At 43.6% G+C, this 19,828-nt stretch overlaps 2 protein-coding genes and 1 long non-coding RNA gene across 15 annotated transcripts in view; 1 reads left to right on the top strand and 2 right to left on the bottom strand.

Annotated features, from left to right (window-relative positions):
• PIGW (phosphatidylinositol glycan anchor biosynthesis class W) overlaps positions 1–1,053 on the bottom strand; it is a 5,878-nt gene extending 4,825 nt beyond the window's left edge. For 2 of the 6 annotated variants that reach the window (XR_007891174.1, XM_051635498.1), the window contains exon 1: positions 191–517. Coding sequence is in view for 1 of the 6 variants with exons in the window: in XM_051635498.1 (XP_051491458.1) it covers positions 191–357 (167 nt within the window). In the remaining 5 variants the exon portion in view is untranslated. Of the gene's footprint in view, positions 1–80; positions 518–537; positions 622–969 lie in introns of those variants that run through there. The other 4 variants (XM_051635501.1, XM_051635499.1, XM_051635502.1 and 1 more) reach the window with 4 other exon arrangements.
• MYO19 (myosin XIX) overlaps positions 1–19,828 on the top strand; it is a 25,566-nt gene extending 5,738 nt beyond the window's left edge. The window contains exons 1-25 of one of the 8 annotated variants that reach the window (XM_051635490.1): positions 724–802; positions 1,922–2,011; positions 3,791–3,935; positions 4,660–4,808; positions 5,043–5,156; positions 5,920–6,052; positions 6,255–6,324; positions 6,676–6,778; positions 6,992–7,088; positions 7,578–7,654; positions 8,010–8,100; positions 9,136–9,307; positions 9,624–9,697; positions 9,792–9,913; positions 10,902–11,015; positions 11,204–11,380; positions 12,072–12,218; positions 12,445–12,552; positions 13,393–13,463; positions 14,404–14,513; positions 16,377–16,540; positions 16,987–17,116; positions 17,305–17,390; positions 17,743–18,051; positions 18,992–19,828. In XM_051635490.1, coding sequence (XP_051491450.1) covers positions 2,000–2,011; positions 3,791–3,935; positions 4,660–4,808; positions 5,043–5,156; positions 5,920–6,052; positions 6,255–6,324; positions 6,676–6,778; positions 6,992–7,088; positions 7,578–7,654; positions 8,010–8,100; positions 9,136–9,307; positions 9,624–9,697; positions 9,792–9,913; positions 10,902–11,015; positions 11,204–11,380; positions 12,072–12,218; positions 12,445–12,552; positions 13,393–13,463; positions 14,404–14,513; positions 16,377–16,540; positions 16,987–17,116; positions 17,305–17,390; positions 17,743–18,051; positions 18,992–19,120 — 2,904 coding nt within the window. In that variant the 5' untranslated portion in view covers positions 724–802; positions 1,922–1,999 and the 3' untranslated portion in view covers positions 19,121–19,828. Of the gene's footprint in view, positions 1–723; positions 803–1,190; positions 1,456–1,554; positions 1,779–1,921; positions 2,012–3,790; positions 3,936–4,659; positions 4,809–5,042; positions 5,157–5,919; positions 6,053–6,254; positions 6,325–6,675; positions 6,779–6,991; positions 7,089–7,577; positions 7,655–8,009; positions 8,101–9,135; positions 9,308–9,623; positions 9,698–9,791; positions 9,914–10,901; positions 11,016–11,203; positions 11,381–12,071; positions 12,219–12,444; positions 12,553–13,392; positions 13,464–14,403; positions 14,514–14,918; positions 15,662–16,376; positions 16,541–16,986; positions 17,117–17,304; positions 17,391–17,742; positions 18,052–18,991 lie in introns of those variants that run through there. The other 7 variants (XM_051635492.1, XM_051635489.1, XM_051635493.1 and 4 more) reach the window with 7 other exon arrangements.
• On the bottom strand, positions 1,577–5,911 carry LOC127392059 (uncharacterized). The gene is made up of 3 exons (XR_007891175.1): positions 5,792–5,911; positions 4,768–4,870; positions 1,577–1,615 (listed from the first exon to the last, which is right to left on the bottom strand). It is a non-coding gene; the product is annotated as an uncharacterized LOC127392059 (long non-coding RNA).

Here is a 19,828-nt window from a genome sequence, read left to right as displayed (position 1 = left end):
TGTGAACTCGAGTTAGGTTTAGGGGTCTTAGAACTCCATGAAAAATGAATCTTATGTAGGGGGTTCATTAAAACACCCACTGATCTCAGATCCATCCAGTGAAACAAGCACAGACACTCGGCTGTGGCCTGCAGAATATACTGAGCCAGATTCTCGGTAGCGTTATTGAACGGGTGTGTAAAACCATGACCTGAATGAAGTTCCTGTTGCCTGGCCAGCCGAAAGCGAGCGATGAAACCAGCCGCTAAAATCCCCAATTGCGACAGAAATGCCGTTGTAAACGAGCCGCGGTCCCGCAGCCCAGCTTGGCTCCTCTGCCCGTGGGGGCTGTTTCGAGAGATTATATGTAAAAAGCATTAATTAGAAAGTCGGAATTGCTGGTTGGTTTGTGTAGCCCGCGGTGCGGGTAGCACCAGGACGCTGTTCGGTACCCGCGCTCGCTCGCCCCGCCTGGGCAGCCGGTCCCGGGGGATCCCGGGGGATCCCAGCCCGCCGCGCCCGCCCCGCCGCCCGGCACCGGGGGGAGCAAACCCGCACTTCAACGCTGCCGTCCCCCGCAGCGGCCGCGGTGGCCCCGGCGGTCCCCGGTAACCGCTGCCTCCCGGTTCCCCGAGACGCGGCCCCGCCCGCAGGTAAACACCGCCCGCGCTCCCCGCCCGCACTTTCGCCAGTGAGAAGCAGCCTGAGCTTCCGCACCGGCCGATTCGCCACCGCCCGCTGCCGCCGCCCTCAGCTCCCGCCCCGGCTCCGCCTCCTCCGCCCCGGCCCGCGCTGCCCGCGCTGCCCTCGGCCCCGGCCCGCGGTGAGTGCGCCCTGCCCTGCCCCTCTGCCCTGCCCCTCTGCCCTGCCCTGCCCGCCGCCCGGCACAGCGCGGGGATCCCCTCAGCCCCAGGCCCGCCGGTGACCCCCTGAGGGACTGATCCCCTGAGGGTCTGATCCCCTGAGGGACTGACCCCCTGAGGGACTGACCCCGAGCGGCTGCGCCTCCAGCGCCGGGACCCCCAGATCGTGCCGTGCCCCGGTACCGAGAGCGGACAGGCCCGTCAGGAGCGACCTTGGGGCCAGGGCGAATGTCGGATTCTGCCCCGGCCGCGCCGCGGGGGCTGGGGCAGCCGCTGTGCCCGGGTCTGGTTTGACTGCCGCGAACTCCTCGGTGTGGCCGGCGAGCTCTGCTGCAGCTCGATCGAATCAGCCTCTAAATTGTGGTTTTGTGCGAACTAAGAATGGAACAGGAATAAGGGAGAAGAGAGAAGAGAAGAGAAGAGAAGAGAAGAGAAGAGAAGAGAAGAGAAGAGAAGAGAAGAGAAGAGAAGAGAAGAGAAGAGAAGAGAAGAGAAGAGAAGAGAAGAGAAGAGAAGAGAAGAGACGAGACAGCAGTTTAAGCTTCTGGAAGTAGATGGGATTCTTCCTGGCTATTTGACTGGAATCTCAGCGTTTACCACAGAAATGCAGAGGGTGAGCCTGACTCACCTTGGTTTGACTTCCACTGATTTTTAGAGGAAAAAGGAAGAGGATGGCAAACAAGCTTATCTTGTTTCTGCTGCAACACAGATTCTCTGAGTCACTCCTTTTCCAAGAGCACAGCCTCTGATGCTGTCAGATCCACCAGCCTTTCCTAACAAGAAGAATTGAACAAAACCAAAGTTCCAATTCCTTGCCAAGAAACCTTGCTTTGTTAATTCAAGTATTTTATTCCTGCACTGAGGAAAAAAATTATTACCTCCAAATGAGTTTTATTTAAAAGGGCAAACAGTGTGTTTGTTACTCTGGTAGCCCAGGTAGGGTTTCTAGCTCCAGCATTACTTGGGCCTCAAGACTGGTACTTTTGTTTTGTACTTCTGTTTGAAGCCTTTGGACTCTGTTGTGGAGTTGTTTTGTTCTAAATGCCTTTTTAAATGTACTTTTTAATATTTTATTTAAGGGTTCTTCAGTCAGACTTGAATGAGATACCCTAAAGGAAAGGCCCTCTCCAGCATTCCCGTCCATAGGACTGGACAAGATGCCAAAGAAGGTAAAAAGAAAACCAGGAACTGTGTGTGCTACTTAAATTCTACTGCCAGGAATGAATTCTAGGCTTGTTTCCATGCATTCAAGATTAGGTAACTACTAATGTATTTTCACCCCTACTTCATTAATTGACCAGACCTATTAACTGTGTGGCTTGGAGCTGTGTTACCAAGAGCTGTGATGGTTGTTATGCCATTGGCTTTAACGGGGCAGGTGTTAAACATGGAGCAAGCACATCCCTAAGGGGAATTTTTTAGTGAAAATAATGGACACGTGGTGTGCAGTCTAAATATCAGAAGTGATTGTATTTTGAAATACTGTTTTATTTGACTGAGCCATCACCATCTCCTCTCAGATGAAGCGGTGCTGAGCAGGGGGTGCAGAAGAGCAGAAATAAACCCTTCCTCAGGTCTTCCAAAATCAGCTGCACAATGGATTTAACTTGGCTGGTGTCAGAGTAATCCAGCCAACACACGGGAGGGCACAGGAAGGAAGGGGCATTGGCAGAGACTCATCCTGTCCGTGGAGTATTTCCTAATTGTTCATGTTCGATCTCTGTGAAAGCAGCAAGGTTCTTAACGTTCATTCCCAGGAGAACAACAGGAACCACTTTGATGGCAATGCTTAACTGCATTCCTCAGCTTTCTTTTTCCCTTGCTGTGTAAAATTTCATATTACTGGAAATGAACTACTTATGCTGTCTGCAAAAGATGATAATGCTCCTAAATGAGTACATTATTGTAGCTTTAATTTTTCTTTTAGAAATGTGTTAATGGGGTTTTGTAGTATATATTCCCCTTTATTAATGAGCTTAGCTCACTAGTGGGAATGCTGCTAACTAAAAGGTAGCACTTTTTCTGTATTAAGAGGGTGATACTGTTCATTGACTTGGTTAACTTGTAAAGAATTACAGATTTATGCTACTAAATACAAGAGCAGGGTTACTTCGAAGCAGTTACTTCTTTGCTTTCCCTTATAGTCCCTCTCAGCTTTCCCCCAGAAATGACAAAGAAGACCTGAAATCACTTGTGGTTAAGTTTTCCATTACGTTTGTGCAACAAATGTGTCCTTCCAACTCATATTGTCAAGGACATGGGAGCCCAAAGGCTAAGATTTAAATACTTTAAGTGATTTAGAGGGGACAAATCTTCACCTAATGCAGTCCAGCTCTTAGAACACCACCTTTTCTGCACCACCTGCCTGCAATGTGGGCATTCGGCAACTTCACTCTTGGGGCCCTCAGTCTCTGCTCTAAAAATGAACACCTTTGGCAGGAAACCTGTATTTGTGTTGGACCACAGGAGCTTTCACCTCTGCCTTAGCCCCTGAAGCCAGTCCCTCCTGCTTCCCTCTTCCCAAGGCAGTGTTTGAATTGAATGCTTCACATTCACAGGCTCAGAAATATGCCAGTTAAAACACGGGGGGGGTGTGTGTGTGTGTGTGTGTGTGTGTGTGTGCAAAATGGCAAGGGCCAGGTAGTGTGAGCCTAAGTGCCTTGCTTACAGCCAGAATTACCAGTGATTAATGCAGTCTGCAGACAGTGCTGTCAGCCTGCCATCCCTCAGGTGCTAGATAATGCCTTTCTAAAAACAGAGCACCCCATGGGAACCCCTGATGCTGGGGGAGGGCAGCTGGAAGGAAGAGTAGCTCAAACATAGTAAATTACGACTCCAGCTGACACTAAGCTGTTCCCTGGAAGCAGTAGAAGAGCTTTCAACTATAGTGGATGAGCTGAAAGTCCAGCTATATTCAGCCTCTGGTGCTGATCTGTCCTCCTCTTCAGGAAAACAGTCAAAAAGAAGAGTCTGTTCTCCAGAATGACCCCAGTGAATCATTTGAAGAAGAAGTTAGAGCATTCCTCAGTGATGAAGAGAAACTGCATCTTTTTGATGACCTTACAAAAGTTAATCCAGTGACAACTACAACAGGTAAGCAGCCAGCCAGGGGAGTGTATCCTGAGGAGTCACTTCTCCTGGTGGCTACTAGGATATGGTAGTTACTGTTCTCATCACATTAATACTATCATGAACACAGTAGTTAAAGATCCACAACCTATTAAAGCCTGTTCCAAGCCTCAGAAATTCACTTTTGGCTCGGTTGAAGTTTTGTATTGTAGTTTCAGCCATGCTGATCTCTTATCGAGCTCTTTGTGCAGAGCTGACATTTGTATTGTTGGTTCTGGTAGCCAGGGTGTGGTTGGGAATTAATGGCTACTGAAGGACTTCTGCATGACCTTGTGACTGCAGTCTGGTGTGACATGAACATACAAGAACGTGAGGCTCTGACTTAGATTCAAAATATGTTCATGAGATTGGTTTTGAAAAGTAAATTCCTCACTTGACTGTTAAAGAGGGTCCTGTTAAGAGAAGCTAAGGCCTTCTCCTGCTGCAGGTGGGAAATTCTTGCCTCTGTTCTGCAAGTGAGACCTCATAAAAGCACAGAATTTAGTGAATTAAATAGCAGATCCCTTAAGATTTTTAAAAACTAAGTGCAACTGTGAAGCCACAGTTATGTATATTAGACCTATATCTTGATCACCTCATTCTCTATTCAACCTAATAGGTAACATCTCTGAAGATTGATGTTACAAAGAGGAACATAAAGAGGCAAATACAGTGTTCCAAAGATGCTAACAAAAGGTGTGTCTTTCAGTTCTGAAATGCCTTCAAGCAAGATATGAAGTAAACTTGTTTTATACAAATGCTGGCTGCAGCCTGGTGGCTTTAAATCCATTTCAGCCCATCTCCTGCCTCTACTCACCTGAGCTTATGAGGGAGTACCACGTTGCACTTCGTCCTCAGGTAATCCTTATATTTGAAATAAATATCCTTCCACAGAACTCGGGTGCCAAGTTCTTCAAAATCTAAAAATAAGCAAAATAATCCTAAAGGATAAAACCTATTCCAAGTGAAATATGAGTTCTGTTAAAAGAGCAGTACTGCTTTCAGATAAATGTGAGAAGACTTTGCTGTCTGTTGCTGTTGAACTTTGTAATTGCTATTGTCTTAAATATGAATATTCTCTTTCACTGCCAGGATTTAAAACCTCACATCTTTGCAGTGGCTGAACAAACCTACAGGAACGTCCAAAGCCAGATAGAACCTGTAAACCAGTCTATAATTGTTAGTGGAGAAAGTGGTGCTGGGAAGGTAAGGAGGTTTTTCTCTGGCATTGCTCTTAAGTTTTGAGATTCATTAGTCATGTGTGATGTGCAGTGCATGGGGTTTCAGTGAACAAGCAAAGATGAAGAAAAAAGAATTCCAACAGAGCACGTAGCCAGTCTGCTCTAGCACAACTGGCCTGAAATACGTGTAAAGCATGAAGTGATTGCTGCAGTCAGAGAGACTCCACTAAATACAGTTGCTCTTCAGGTGACATCTGGCATTTCTGGGAGGGCAAGATTTGAATCATTCAATGAGAATTGCACCTGGGTTAGTGTCTCAGCCTAGAATGTTAGGGAGCAAGCGTGGATCTCAGCAAACCCTGTGTGGAGAGGTGGAAGAAGTGGGAGAGTTCTGTCCTAGGCCCTTCTGGAATGGGCCATCTCTACTCAGCAAAACATTCAGGATATTTTAAAGCCTGAGAACAAAATTATTTCCTGAGTGTTAATGACTCAAAGTCCACTTATATTAAATTAATCTGTTAATTCAGGCTGAGCTTCCAGATGGTTACATCCTGGTGAGACTGCCATTCAGCAGAGCACTCCTACTCCAGTAGCATTTAAATGTGTTTGCTGCACGTAAATATATGCACAAAATGTTTCCATTGAACTCGAGCTACAAACCTGACACAGTTCCTCCCTCCAGCATGATGGCCAGCTGCATACCATGTTTTCAGAAGCTTGTGCTGTTCCACTAACTGACATAATAAGGTGGTAAAACAAAGGCCTATTTTCAAGCCTCTCTCTTGCAGACCTGGACATCTCGCTGCCTTATGAAATTCTATGCTTCTGTTGCTGCTCTGGTTATCTCTCCAAAAGGCAGTGAAACTGTGGAAAGGATAGAGAAGAGAGTGTTGGATTCCAACCCTGTCATGGAAGCATTTGGTAAATGAGGCTTTTTTAATAGCAAAAAGAAGTAGTGGCAACTGTGGGAACCTTCTTTGTTAACACACAAGTCTAGGATAGCTCTTGGTCCTCTGCTTAAAAGACAAACTCTACAAATACTGGAGCTGTTTATAAATCACCCTTAATATCTGTGTGTGGAACCACTCTGATGATGCTGTCTCTGTCACTGGCAATTCCACAGGAAATGCGTGTACCCTGCGGAACAACAACAGCAGCCGGTTTGGAAAATATATCCAGCTGCAGCTAGACAGGTAAGAATTACTGTGTAAAAACCTTATCTATTGTCTTCTTCCTTTAAGTCTTTACAAACCTACTTCTCAAGTCTACCACAGAATATCTTACCTGTCTTTAGAACATATTTTGGTTTGCTGGCAGCTGACTTTATTATTGTATCCCGCTTGTTTTTCCTGCAAGCCCTCGGCCTGATCTCTAGAAGAGAGCAATGGAAAAAGAACTGAATAAAATATTACATCAAGCTTGCACAAAACTGAAGGGGAATAGCAAAGCATTCATTGTCAGTTGGTACCATAACAACACAATGGCTGTTGGATTCTGTGAGGAAGTTTTGTTGAAATCTTTGCTTTCTTTCCACCCTCCTCTAGATTCCACCATCTGAGCAGTGCTTCCATTCAGACTTTCCTTTTGGAGAAGACCAGAGTTGCCTATCAGGCCCCCAATGAAAGAAACTTTCATATTTTTTATCAGGTTTGCTGTCAGTTAATTTTGCTAGATATTTTTGACAAAACAGTGGGGATGAAATCACCAGATTAAGCACAGTTGCAGCTTTAAATATGTAACTGTTTTCCTGTCTGCTACACTCCCACATTCAATCATGCTCCCAGTGCATTATTATTCTTTGCCTGTGAGTTGTAAATACCAAAGGCAGAATTCAGTCATTACCTTGTTTTCTGTCCCCAGATCACAAAAGGTGCCACTGCAGAGGAGAGGCTGGAATGGAACCTTCCAGAAGGGGCTGACTACCACTGGCTGCCAAATTCTGAAAGAAACTTGGATGGTAAAGATGAGTTGCACAGACTGTCCCTTAGCAAGGGCTATAACTTTAAAGGAAGGCACACAAAAATGTGTCAATCCCATAGCCCAGGTGGGTCAGCCAACAGCAGACATCTTGCAAAGCCACCTGCATCAATGTGATTCCTCTTCAGTTTCAGTTTGCACTATTGAGAGTTTTCACCTGGCTTAAAACAGCAGTTTCTGGCCTTGCAAATTTGCATCTCTGTGGCTTTGTTTAGCAACTGTCTGGTCTTTGGATGTGCTTCAGCAACCTGCTGCCTAACTTCAGAGCCCCATAGAGTCAGAATTAAGTCAATGACTTGTTTCTCCAGCTTGTACTCTGGGATCTACCAAAAGAGTATCTGGTTTCCTAGATCTCCTTTGACAATTCCAGCTAAATTGGTTGGGGTGTAGGGTGTCCTGACTGCTCGTGTTTGTGTGCATGGCTTTTTTTTTTTTTTTTTTTTTAAATAGCACCTGTTTGGCTTTTCAGAGGACTGCTTCGAGGTGACCAGAGACGCAATGTTGCACTTGGGCATTGACCGCTCCACGCAGAACAATATTTTCAAGGTCAGGTACAAAGCAGGGTCACCATGAGGCTGCTCCTGATGTTTGGAATGTCTTTTTAGTGTGGGATTTCTGCAGAAGTAAATCTGTATCAATGTACAGAGCATGGGTTGTTTGGTACTCCTGACTGGGGAGCCTGCAGCTACACAATAGGTTGCAAAGCCTGCACCTGTGAACTTAAGTTTTCCTTCAGTAATTGCAGCATTAGCCATTAACTCAGAAGCCTGGAATCTACTTGCCTTTTTTTCTGTGCAGAAATGTTTTTATTTGTCCTGTTTGTGTGGCTAAGGGAAGGCTGAGGACACTGCCTTGGAGGGGAGCTCTGGTTTAGAAAACTCAAAGCTTGACTATATTTCAGGTATTGTCAGGCCTTCTCCATCTTGGGAACGTTCAATTCTCTAATCCAGTGGATGAATCTCAGCCTTGTGACCTAGAAGAGAAAGCCAAAGGTGAGGCAACAAGCATGCTGTGCTCCAGTCTTGCTGTCTTAGCGTAGATGCTTAATAGGAAGGATTACTATGCTCTTTAGCCTGGTAGAAGACTATGAAGGACAAAATTTAAGCATGTTTTTGTTCAGTACTTCATGGTTTCAAAGTACTGATCAAACAAAAACCTAATGCTCCTTTATTCTGAGGGACAATATCCTTCCATTGCAGGTCAAGGCAACTGCAACATTAGGCAGTCATTGCAGAAGGATTCTTGGCAGAACTGTTACCCTTGATTGTAATCTTATGCTGACATCACAAGACTTCCAGAAATCTGACTCCAAGTAGAGAGCAGGGCTTTTACAATTAAAGCTTTGACGTTTTCATTATAAAGACTAAAATTCCACCTCCTAACAGCAAACCTGTTAAATTACAGCATAGGATACAGGTTGTTCTGCATGTCTTTAGGGCATTTGTGGATCTAGTTTTCCTTCAGAACCACAACACTGTCCTGAATAGTGACATTCCCTACTATTATTTAATGTACTCTGAATTCAAACTACTTAATATTCAAATAATTTTGCCTACAGCTCAGGTTAGCAAGATCTTAAATGCTTCATTAGTAAATACTCATTCTTCTAATGAAAGGATTACATTTCATTACTATCCTAAAGGTCCATGTTTTTTTCTGGTTATGGCTGTTTGATGTTCTCTGTCTGGATTTAAAGCTCTCTGCTCAAAAAAGGTGAAAAAGTCACAGGGACATACCTAGAGAGCACTCTCCAAAATGCCCACTGCTGCTGGCAAACTTCAGACTTGGTGTTGTTTCATTTGAAACAGAGTACCTGCAATTCTAGGGGTACTGTACATCCAAATTAAGAGGCTGGTCTTGCAACACTTTCTCCCAAATTTGGGTAAAAAGATCCAAAATCCACATTTAAGCTGGTGAATTCATGGAAGTGTCATTTTTCTGTATCACCTCGACCTTCCATAACATTAAAGGGGGTAAATTAATTTGACACTCCAGATAATATTGCCATGTTATTTTTCCTGAACAAGATTTTGTGAAAACCACTGGGGGTCTGCTGAAGATACCTGTTGAGGAACTGCTGGAATCATTAAGAATTCGAACAATAACTGCTGGAAAACAACAACAAGTCTTCAAGAAGCCTTGCTCCAGAGCTGAATGTGAGACCAGGAGGGACTGCCTTGCCAAAGTCATCTATGCTAAGTAAGGACACACAGGCCAGGCTGCTGTGCTAATCCATATAACTTCTGTGAGGGAAAAGTGAGGATTTACTTTCCCTGGCTTTCTGCTTGGACTCAATAACAGTGTAACCTCCCTGCTCAACACACCTTTGATTCAGTTGTAGATTCTGACACAGCTGCATATCCAGTAGAGAGATCTGCAGAGAGCTGCTCTTTCATGTCAGCATGGCATGATTTTTTGTTTCTTCTGTGTTACTGGTAAAACCAGCAGTGAAAGAACACTGCTGTGATCTGGTATGCAAACACTTTTCAACTAATCCAGTTGTCATTGCCTGCAGATTGTTTGAATGGCTCGTTTTGGTCATAAATGAAAGCATCTATGCAGATCCATCAGTGTGGACCAGCTTCATAGGTAGGATTTGTTCATCCCTGCTTTAACTGAGTAACCATAAATCCTTTGAGATACTCCTAGACCAAAGGGCACTATCTTCCCATATTCCTCCTAGGTCTGTTGGATGTTTATGGGTTTGAAGCCTTCCCTGAAAACAACTTGGAACAGCTTTGTATTAATTATGCCAATGAGAAACTGCAGCAGCACTTTGTAGCACACTATCTGAAGGCACAACAGGTAACAACACCCCACTAAGGTCAGATGTTAAAGATCTCATTTTAAAACAGCATCTTTTGTCTCTTTAATTGTGTTTCTGTGCTTTTGGTCAAACTGCAACCTTCAGTTGAGTAAATAATGCCACAGAAATCAGTGAGTGGCATATGAGTAAAGACTGCTTTTTTAAGGAGGAGTGTGTGGGGCAGCTGGTAGAACAAGACAGCTTTCTCTCTCTCAGTCAGTATGCCAGGGGTTAATGGTCAGTGAAGATGGAAACCAAGGTCAAGCACACAATTACTTTGCTTGAAACTGATTCATGACCTCTGTTTGTAGTTCCCTCCCAATTACTGCCTGCCCTCTTACCTCTCCTGATCTGGCTGTGTCCCAAACCACTTATACACCATTAGTGGCTGTGCTGAGCAAGCTTTTGGCAGGCAACTTTTAAAGTAACTGGCCAGAGCTTGTGCTTGTTAAACACTCCTGACAGTTTCTTCTGTAATTCAGTATAAATATTGTACAAATTATTTCAACCAATATCTTTCTGCACTTTCTTTCAGATCAGGCTGTTTTAAATGGAACCTAGTTAGTGAAGCCTGGCACACATTGGTTGGGTTAGGACTATGTCCCAGTCTAAGGAAGGAGTTCTGCACATTCCTTGTCTTTCAGGGCAAACCCCAGCACAGCCAGGAGAGGCTTGGTGTGACTGTAGCTTCTGTTTACTTTATAAATCAGCCTTGCAGCTCTCTCTGATAAATCTGTAAGGTTCCCAAATGCTAAAACAAATTGTCCCAGCAGGATCTGCTGCCACATAGTCAAAAGCTACCTGAGGGAATATCCTCCTTTGTTTTTTTTTCTCAAGGTTGCCACTGCACACGAGCTGAGCTTTGAAGGAGCAGGCTGGGCCTGGGATTAACTTGTTAAACAGTGACTGCATCAAACTGCAAAAAGGCACACAGGTGTTTGAGCTCTGCCTGCTGCTGCAGCATAACTGTTTTCTCTCTTACCTCAGGAAGAATATGCAGCTGAAGGGTTACAGTGGTCCTTCATAAATTACCAGGATAACCAGAACTGCCTGGATCTGATAGAGGGCAATCCTCTCAGCATTTTTTCTTTGCTGAATGAGGTAAGTGTGGGTCTAAACCCACAAGACTTTTGGCCCAGATGCCTGCCTTCTCTCCCATGCCACCAAAACATGAACACTAAATTAGTAGGAAACTTGTCAGCTATAAAATTTCTGCAGAGCTTGTTTTTCAGGAAAATTAAAGGCTTTTATAACAAATAAAATGCAGTTTTGTCTTGTCTGTTACGCAGGAGTGTCGTCTGAACAGATCCTCCAACACTGACCTGTTTCAAACTCGGATTGAGAAAGCCTTGTCTCATAATCACTGTTTAAGTCGAAACAAGTTTAGTAAGAAACCTAACTTCATTATTTCACACTATGCTGGCAAGGTCTGCTATCAGCTGGCAGCAATGGTGGAGAAAAATAAGGTAGGCGTTTTCAGAAAAAGCTGTTTAAAACAAAACAAAAAATCTTACTGACCAAAAGCAATGTAATCAAAGCACCACTAACAAGTATATTCAGTAATAGAATCATAGAATCATCCTGGTTGGAAGGGACCTTGAAGATCATCAAGTCCAATCATAACCTAAATCTCCCTACCATAACCTAATCTAGGTTGGACTTGACTATTGAAGTTCTGAAAGTCCCAGGAAACTGAAGTTTTGGCCTCACTGTGCCACCAGGCAATAAATGAAACAGTCTGCAGATATGAGAGTCCCTTGTCAGTGCTGTCATCACCAGCAATTATGGCAGGTGATGCAATAAAATACCATTTCTTAATTAAAAGAAAGACTTTCTAATATCTGCTCCAGACTCTCCCATGGGGATTAAACTAGTCTTGAGACTTCTGGCACACTTAAGTTATACAACAAGGACAATGTGAGGAACAGTTGTGCTTTTGACTAGATTGGTGAAATGTTCAGCCAAACATCGGTTTTTGTTCCTGAATCTGACTGCAAATGAATGTGTGTAGTCAGACTTGAAACTACAGCTTTGGTTAAATCAAAGTTGGCATCAGAAATACTATTCCACCTATTTATGTGGAATTTTTCATAATTTTCAAAGGTGGCAGGTTTCTGCCGAAATCCAAATACTAATGAGTCATGTTTGTGTTTGCAGGACCCCATTCCACCAGAGCTGGTCCATGTTTTGCAGAACTCTAAGGACCCTTTGCTTCAAAAATTATTTCCTGTGACAGAAAGGAACCAAAATAACATCAAAACCCAGAACAGAGCAGCTGTTGTTACAGTGGTGTCAAAGTTCAAGGTACATCCTAGTCAAGTTTCTGCTTTCTACTGCTACCTTCATAACTAGATGAGAAAACAGAACAGTTGGACCAAGACCAGTAAATGTTATTAAAATGAAACAGCTGTAAAATGGAAATAGTTTCACACTCCTGAGATTCCCTGGATTTTAACTCCGATTTTGCCTTTTTCCTTTAACTACCTGTGGAGGAGGAGTCCCTAGTTAAACCTGTATTTGTTTTCTACAGAGCTCACTTGAACATCTCATGCAGATTTTGAACAGCACCACACCGCATTACATCCGATGCATCAAGCCTAATGCTGAATGCAAGGCCATGACTTTTAAAAGAGAAGAGGTAACTTCAAAAGCCTTTCCTCTTTGAGTCAGTGAGAAGCTTCCTACAGACACGGGGTCTCCTATGAGCTTGAGTCACTTGCAAAGCTCCCTTCACAGCACGTTTTGAAATAGCTTTTTCTTCTTTGGAGCTTCCTTTCAGAATCACTGCTAATGCTTGTTTAAAACACAGCTACTAAACACAGCAGCTCTTCAAGCTGCACCTCATTTGTTGCTGTGTGACAGGTTCTCTTACCAGAGTGCTCCTGGGTTATGTGAGGTGTTATCATTCCAGCCCTCGAAATAGATAAAGGTGATCTGACTGCTTAGTGGTCCTGGTCACAGATATCTTCATGGTGAATGCCCACAACAAAACTTTGCTTGCTCCTGGGGGCTAGTCTAGGACAAGTTAGATGAGCTCAGCCAACAAGCATGTCTCTGGGAGCAGAGCAGCAGATGCTAAAGCTATAACTAGACAACCTCATTTGACGTAATAGCAAGCAGCTGGAGCAGTGCTGCATTAACTTTAAACACTCAGAGAATTTGCTGATTGTGTGCAAGCAGGATTAAAATACCAACCCTGGGTTTCCATGTTCTCCTACGTTTGGTCAGTGCAGGGCGTGTGGACACAAAGAGGGCACACCAGGACAGTCCCTCTCTTAGCACTGCCTTGCCCCTGCTCTGCGTGTGACTCGAGCAGCAGCTCAGTGGCTGCACAATCCTCTTCTCTACCCTCTTCACTCACTCCCCAGCTGCCATGTGGCCTTGCAGCCCAGGCAGGCTCTGCTGTGGCTGCTGAGCTGAGCACACACAGCTCCCAGTCACACAGTGGTTGCCTAAACCACCTCCATTTATGCCTCAGGTTCTCAGCCAGCTTCAGGCGTGTGGAATAGTGGAAGCCATCACCATCAGTGCAGCAGGCTTCCCTATTAGGTAAGTCTGAATTTCTTGAGCAGCATCTTCCATAGTCTGTTTCTATAGCAATCAGTGGCATATTAGTTATTCAAAAGAGCTTTTAATCAGGAAATCCAAGTATGTTGCAGCTTGTTTCACACCACAAAACTACTGATTCTTTCAAAGCTATCTGAAGAGTTCTCCTCACTGCTTGCTTTTAAGCTTATTTGAGCACCTCTCTTTCATGTTTTGGAGACAAAAATACCTGTCACAAATCTAGACTGTTGGTCTGTGTTTTGGATAATGAAACTGCTTGTTCAGCAAGCCCCAAAGTACAGCACCAGAAGCAGTGGTAGCACAACTTGAATTGAACACCCTTGCATTCTTAAAAATATACCAAATACTAACAAAGTATAACACACCCCTGGTCTGAAAGCTCACTGTACTTTTCCAGTCTGAGAAGCTGGGGAAGAGATGTTTTGGTGTAGATCATCATGCACTAAAAATTTCTAATTAGATGTGGCTTCACAGTAACATTTTCAGCAATTAAAGTTAAATTATTGATGGTATTCATCTACGTGCAGTCAGCTCAAAGTCAAGCATCTCATTCCAGCCAGTCACACCTTGCTGGGTTTTCTTGTCCACCTTTAGAGGGTGGAGGGAACAAGGCCTGAGCCAGACATGTTTTTGACAGCTCAGTATTGATGGGTTGAAGCTCAACATTATCAGAAGCAAGCACAATTCCTGCTCAGGCTTTGTTAACAGGCACAAGTCACTGTGTTACTGGACAACAGGCAGTCACCTGAATCTCTGCAGAAAGTCTGTACTTTCTTGTGTGTTAGTGGCTACACAGGCATCTGTTGGCATTGTCTGCACTGGATCTTTGAAGCCATTCTGCAATTTTCCCCTCCTAAAGGTAGGTTATTTACCATAGAGTACATGATGGTTGTCTAGAATTAATTGTATGTTTGCCTATCAGGATCCCTTTCCAGAGTTTCACTGAGCGCTATGGAATACTGAGAAAATCATGTGGGTCCAATAAAACCAGAGTGTGTGATAAAAGCAACTATCCTACTGCCCTGAAAAAAGGTATGTTTCTTTGGATAATCCTTCTGCTATCCAAGTAAAGTTACCACTGCACCAATTTGATATTGCCCAGATCAGAGACAATTACTGTATTCAGCACTAGGGACACCACTGTTCTCAAAATATTTTTCTAATCTGTCACCAACTTTCTAAGTTTCTAATTTGCCTGTTGCTTACAGCAGGCTCTTCTTAAAAGTGCAAGTCTCATCTCATTCCTGTTTTTCTCTGTTCCTCTTGGGTAGAACAGTTAGTTAAGATGGTGTTTGGGATTCCCCCCTGATAATAAGTTGATTTAGAGTTGGTTCTTGAGCAAACTTGAAAAGCACTTACCTTTTTGCTTATATTCCTTCTCCTTCCTTTCCTTTTTTTTCCCATCTTGTTTTCTTGCTGAACACACTGACCTTCCAGCTTGCCTGGATTCTGCTGCTTCTTCTGCCTTTTGCAAACTTCTGTATGTGATTCTTTTTCTAAGCAAGAAGGAGGATGGACTTTAAAAAACACAATCCAGACTACAAGGTAACATCGTTGGTATGAACCCCTGAAAGAAGGGCTCATCAGGTAGTTACTATTAATACTGAAAGTTACTGCAACCCCCTGCTCTCTCCCAAATTACTCCTGTCTTCACCCAGGGGGTCTGTTCAGTAACCAGTAGATGTGGGAAGCAGACCAGTAAGTACCAGCCTATGTGAGATAAGTAAAATGGCTGGAAATCTATTCATCTGGCAGAAATGGAACGAAGTAACAAAGTATAGGCTGGAAAATTACCTACAGACCATATCTTTCTCCCTCAATTATAAACCCATTAGCTGAAATGCCACATTGTGATAGGTCACTGGTCCTTTTTATCTTTAGCAGGTAATAAGCTGCAAACAAAACAAAACCATTTCCTAAACATGGGGATAAGCTTTTGGTTCCCTTATCAGCCCAGCCCCTTGAACAACATCATAGTCACCAGATGTCTTCCTGTAAGCAAAAATTGCTTGTATTTGTTTTCAGTACCTTAAAATGCTCTCATCTCCTTAGAAATATTTATAGCAGAAAATCAAACAGTATCCAGGATGGAAAGATACAAAGACCATCAAGTTCCGGCACTGGGCATGCAGAAACTCATGCAGCATTGCCTTGAACAACACAATCTCTTTCAAGGACAGGTCTGAATTAAGTCTACCTCTATTTTCAAATAGATTAATCTGGCTAACCTCTTTGTCTCATAATGTAAAAAATACTGTACTATGTCCCAGAAATGGTTTTAATAACTTCTTATTGCTGCAATAAACTCCTGCTTAGTACATGTCCCTGTAGCTGCTTCAGATGCCCTGTGAAAGCTGTAGAATTGTGTAGAAATTGTTTTCTGTTCCTGCCTCTTTCAGTACAGTAAGCCTATGAATCTAATTCCTTGTTTTTTGTTGTTTCCAACAGCTTTGAATTTTAGGTATTTAATCAGATTTGCTTAGGACTGAGCAGCTCGAATTTACTCTTGATTGCATTGCTGTTGCTTTCAAGTATTTCCATGTAGGGTGCTTTGAACAATGTGAGAACAGCTGAGCCCTCCATGTGTGTTTCATTGTCTAGATCTGCCCAAAATGACATTTCTTCCTATGAATAGGTCATAAGAGAGGTGATAAGACAGCACCCAAACTACATACTTAAAACACACCACACTCATTTTCTCATGGCCAGCACGTGGTGAAATCTATGCAGTCACATTTTTCCCTTAAACACAGCTAGATCTAGTGCTGTCTCAACCATCTCTTTCTCCCCTCCTTTTGTTGGTGTATCCCCCATAAATGGCCAGGAAGTCTCAATGTAAATACAAATACTTGGTCCTAGTCTGGTGATACCTTCTCTCCAATGCTTCATTTGCAGGCCAGGCTCCAGTGGTGGATGATGACAAAGCATCACATTCTGTTGTTTTTGAGATCCTTCAGAATGTTCTTACAGGACAAACTGCAGCTGAGCCAACAGGGAACAGAGCAGGAAACACTTCAGTGTACTGTGGCAAAACCAAAGTATTTATGGCCAATTCTGTGGTAAGAGTGCTGTTGCCTTGGCTAACTGTTCTGGAGTGTACCTGCCTAGTGGGGATTCTGGCACATACTGTAATCTTTGGGGTTACTCCTTCTCATGCCAGTGTGACCAGAATTTGGCATTTTCCTTCAATTTTATAACTAAATCAAAGAGATGCTGCCATAAAGAACTTCCCTTCAATGGGGCTAGTTTTAAGCCAGCTGCCACTGTGACTTTTCAAGTGTCCACTTCCCCCCCGCAACACTCTTTCCCCCTCAGATACATTTTAAGTGTTACCTAATAAGCACTAATTAAGTGCTTTCACTTCTAAAACCTAACCCAGCAGACTCAGGACACTGAAATGTGCATGTGGTTTTCTGACAAACCCCAAGAGACTGCAGAAGAGGGCAGAGTTGTGAACACAACTCCATCCCTGAGTATTAACTGCACGCTTGTATCCCCAATGCAGCTGGAGCAATTGGAAGCTAGAAGGGCCAAGGTGTTAAATGAGAAAGCTTTCTGCATTCAGTGCTGCTGGAGAAGATTTAAACACAAGAAACTAGTGAAGGAGAGATGGTCTGCAACTGTCATCCAAGCAGGTAATTTGATAAGGGTGTGCCCAAACATAATATAACAAGTAACATTTCCAGTTACTCTGGATGTTTCAAGTGGCAGGAGTAGTTATGTTAATTGAACTTGGAGAAAGCTCCAGTGCCATCTCTTTTTCATTGTAGACAAGAACTTCTGAGATTCTTTGTACTCAGATTTCTTTTCATTAAATCTGCAGCTGTTCGTTCCTGGTTGGCCAAGAATCGCTTCCAAAGGATGCGCCGGGCTGCTGATGTCATTAAGCATGGCTGGAGGAAATGGAAAGTAAGTACTGTGGTACAGGGAAGCATTGAAATGGAGTGACTGAGGCTTTTTAGTGTTTAAGAACCTACCTCTGTCAAGTACCTATGCAAAACCAATACTGTCAGGTCTCCAGAAAACTCATCTCAAGCTGAAGAGCAGAAGATGGATACCAGTCTCTTACAGCTGCTTCTACAGGGTGGCAGTGCAGACTGCAGAACTCATTCCTTGCCTTCTTAAAATGGGAAAATGTCCCAAAGGCTGTCCTGTCTGTTAAGGTGCCCTCTTTTTTAGACCCCTAGTTTTGCAGTTTTAAATTTTGTTCAAGATGTTTGAGAATCTTTTTCAAGAATGTTGTTCTACATCTCTTCATCAGGCAAAAATGGCTGCGTTAGCAGCAGCAGAATTGGATGAGGGTGAAGAAAAGGTGTTCACCTCAGTTCCTGGAGTCACAATGATCTCAACCAAACCACCTTGCTCTTTGGGAACAACTTGGCCTCTGCAAGCAATAATTCAGTTCTGGCCTCTTGGCCTTGTCCTGGCTGCTGCTCCTGTGACTGTAACAGGCCTTCGGAGAGACCTGTCCCTCCTGGCATGCCTCAGAGTACTTCAGGAGAGTGACTGCTACAGGGTGGAAAGCTGCTTCTTTGGCTGTGGCATCACTTCCATTAGAGCCCTCCCACAGGTAACAAACCCCATGCACTCGAGGCAGCAGCACAGTTGAGCTGCCCTGAGTTCAGGAACCTGAGCCCTGTCATTGAGCAGGGCAACTGTGAAGTCTGTTCTCAAGGTATTCCTTTTTCCACTGCTTTTAACATGCAAGGATGACTCTGACATCAACAGGTCAAGATAGACACAGGACTGAGCTGGGACTTTCAACCAAGAGTGACAATTCTTGTTGATCTCTGTCATAGGAACAAATTGATCAAAGCTTCTCTTCAGAAACAGAGAGCAGAGGATTCTCACGTGGGCTCTGCTATCACCTACTGTGTATTTTTTCTGCTAGGGAATTCAAGTTGCACAACAGGTGAACACATGAAAAAGCATCTACTTGGGGAAAAGTCACTGGGTGCATTAATAATGTCCCAGTAATTCTGTATTAGCTTCCCTGTGCAGACAACTGAGGATTTTCAGGGCAGAAATCAGGGAGCAGCCTTTAAGCTCTTCATCTCTACACATGCAGAACAGTCTGAGACACAATGTAGTACAAACAAACCATAACCCACACTAGCTTCTGTCACAAGTTGCACCCTGGTTACAAATCACCATGTGCCTGTGCTTGGGTTTTCTGTGGATAAATTTTTGAAGTTGCATAAAATGATGCATGAGAGAATGTAGCCTGTGCCTGGTCACAGTTACTAGGAGTAGGAAGAAGCAGTACCAAGTTCAGTACTGTCAGAATTTAAGCGTTTCAGTTCAAAGTACAGGACTGGTACACTCTGTAGTAACCACTTCTCTGGAATCCATTTTTAGCAGGAATCCCGTAGACATCTTCCTCTATCCTTACTCACATTCACTAGTTGCTTATATACTGCAGCATCACTCAGTTTGAATAAATTGAACCCTAAATTAGCTCAAAATCTGGTAAAAATGTCAACTGACCTCTCCACCTCTTCTTCTTCTAGGGCTCTGTCAAGTTTCACTGTAAGAAGTCTCCCCTGCATTATGCAAATGTCAGCCCCTGTACGGATGCCTGTTCCATCACTGGATTTAACCAGATTTTACTGGACAGAAAGGAACTCCTTCCAACATAGGTTCTGGCCATCAGCATATACTGTACTTTTTCCTTCAGGGAAGGACTGTCTGCAAGCTGCTGCTTTCAATTTACTCAACGTCCGTATCTGCTGCTACCTCAGAGCTTTCTATATTGATGCACTGTATGTATCATACAATATACTTCAAATTTAGAATGCATGGGGGAGCGTTTCTCCTCTCAGACACACGCACATATTAGAGGAATTATCAGTACTATGAGAACACTCAACATAATTAAAATAGATCAAGTGCTTTCAGAAATATATACTTGAACTGAACACTTCTGACACTACCTGGGAGAAGCAAGAGGCAGGTAATGAGACAGCAAATCAAACATTTCTGATGCGTGCTGGATTCCCATTAGGAGGTGCAACTACAACTCTTCTGACTGACCACCGGTGTTCAGTAACACCAGAACACTTCTGGCTGTGACAGAGGAAGTGTGTAGCAGTCAGCTCTAACACTAACAGCAGATGTCTCAGGGAAAAGCAAGACTGAACTCTTGCTTTTTATCTACAGGACCAAAACATGAAGTCTCCCAATGGCCATGCATTTCTACTGCTCCCTGTTCAACACCATTCCCTCTGCCATGGGGCCAAGGTTTTCACCAGAGGTGCTTTATATCTTCTCTGTTGCTCACATAGGTCTTGAAAATGTTCAGCTCTTCAGTGTGCCACTGTTAATTAAACTGTTAAATATCTTGTAAA

The sequence above is a fragment of the Apus apus genome, chromosome 18 (assembly GCF_020740795.1).
Source record: "Apus apus isolate bApuApu2 chromosome 18, bApuApu2.pri.cur, whole genome shotgun sequence".
Taxonomy (NCBI): Eukaryota; Metazoa; Chordata; class Aves; order Apodiformes; family Apodidae; genus Apus; species Apus apus.
The sequence above is the reverse complement of the archived record's forward strand: the minus strand, read 5'-3'. Positions and strand labels throughout refer to the sequence as shown.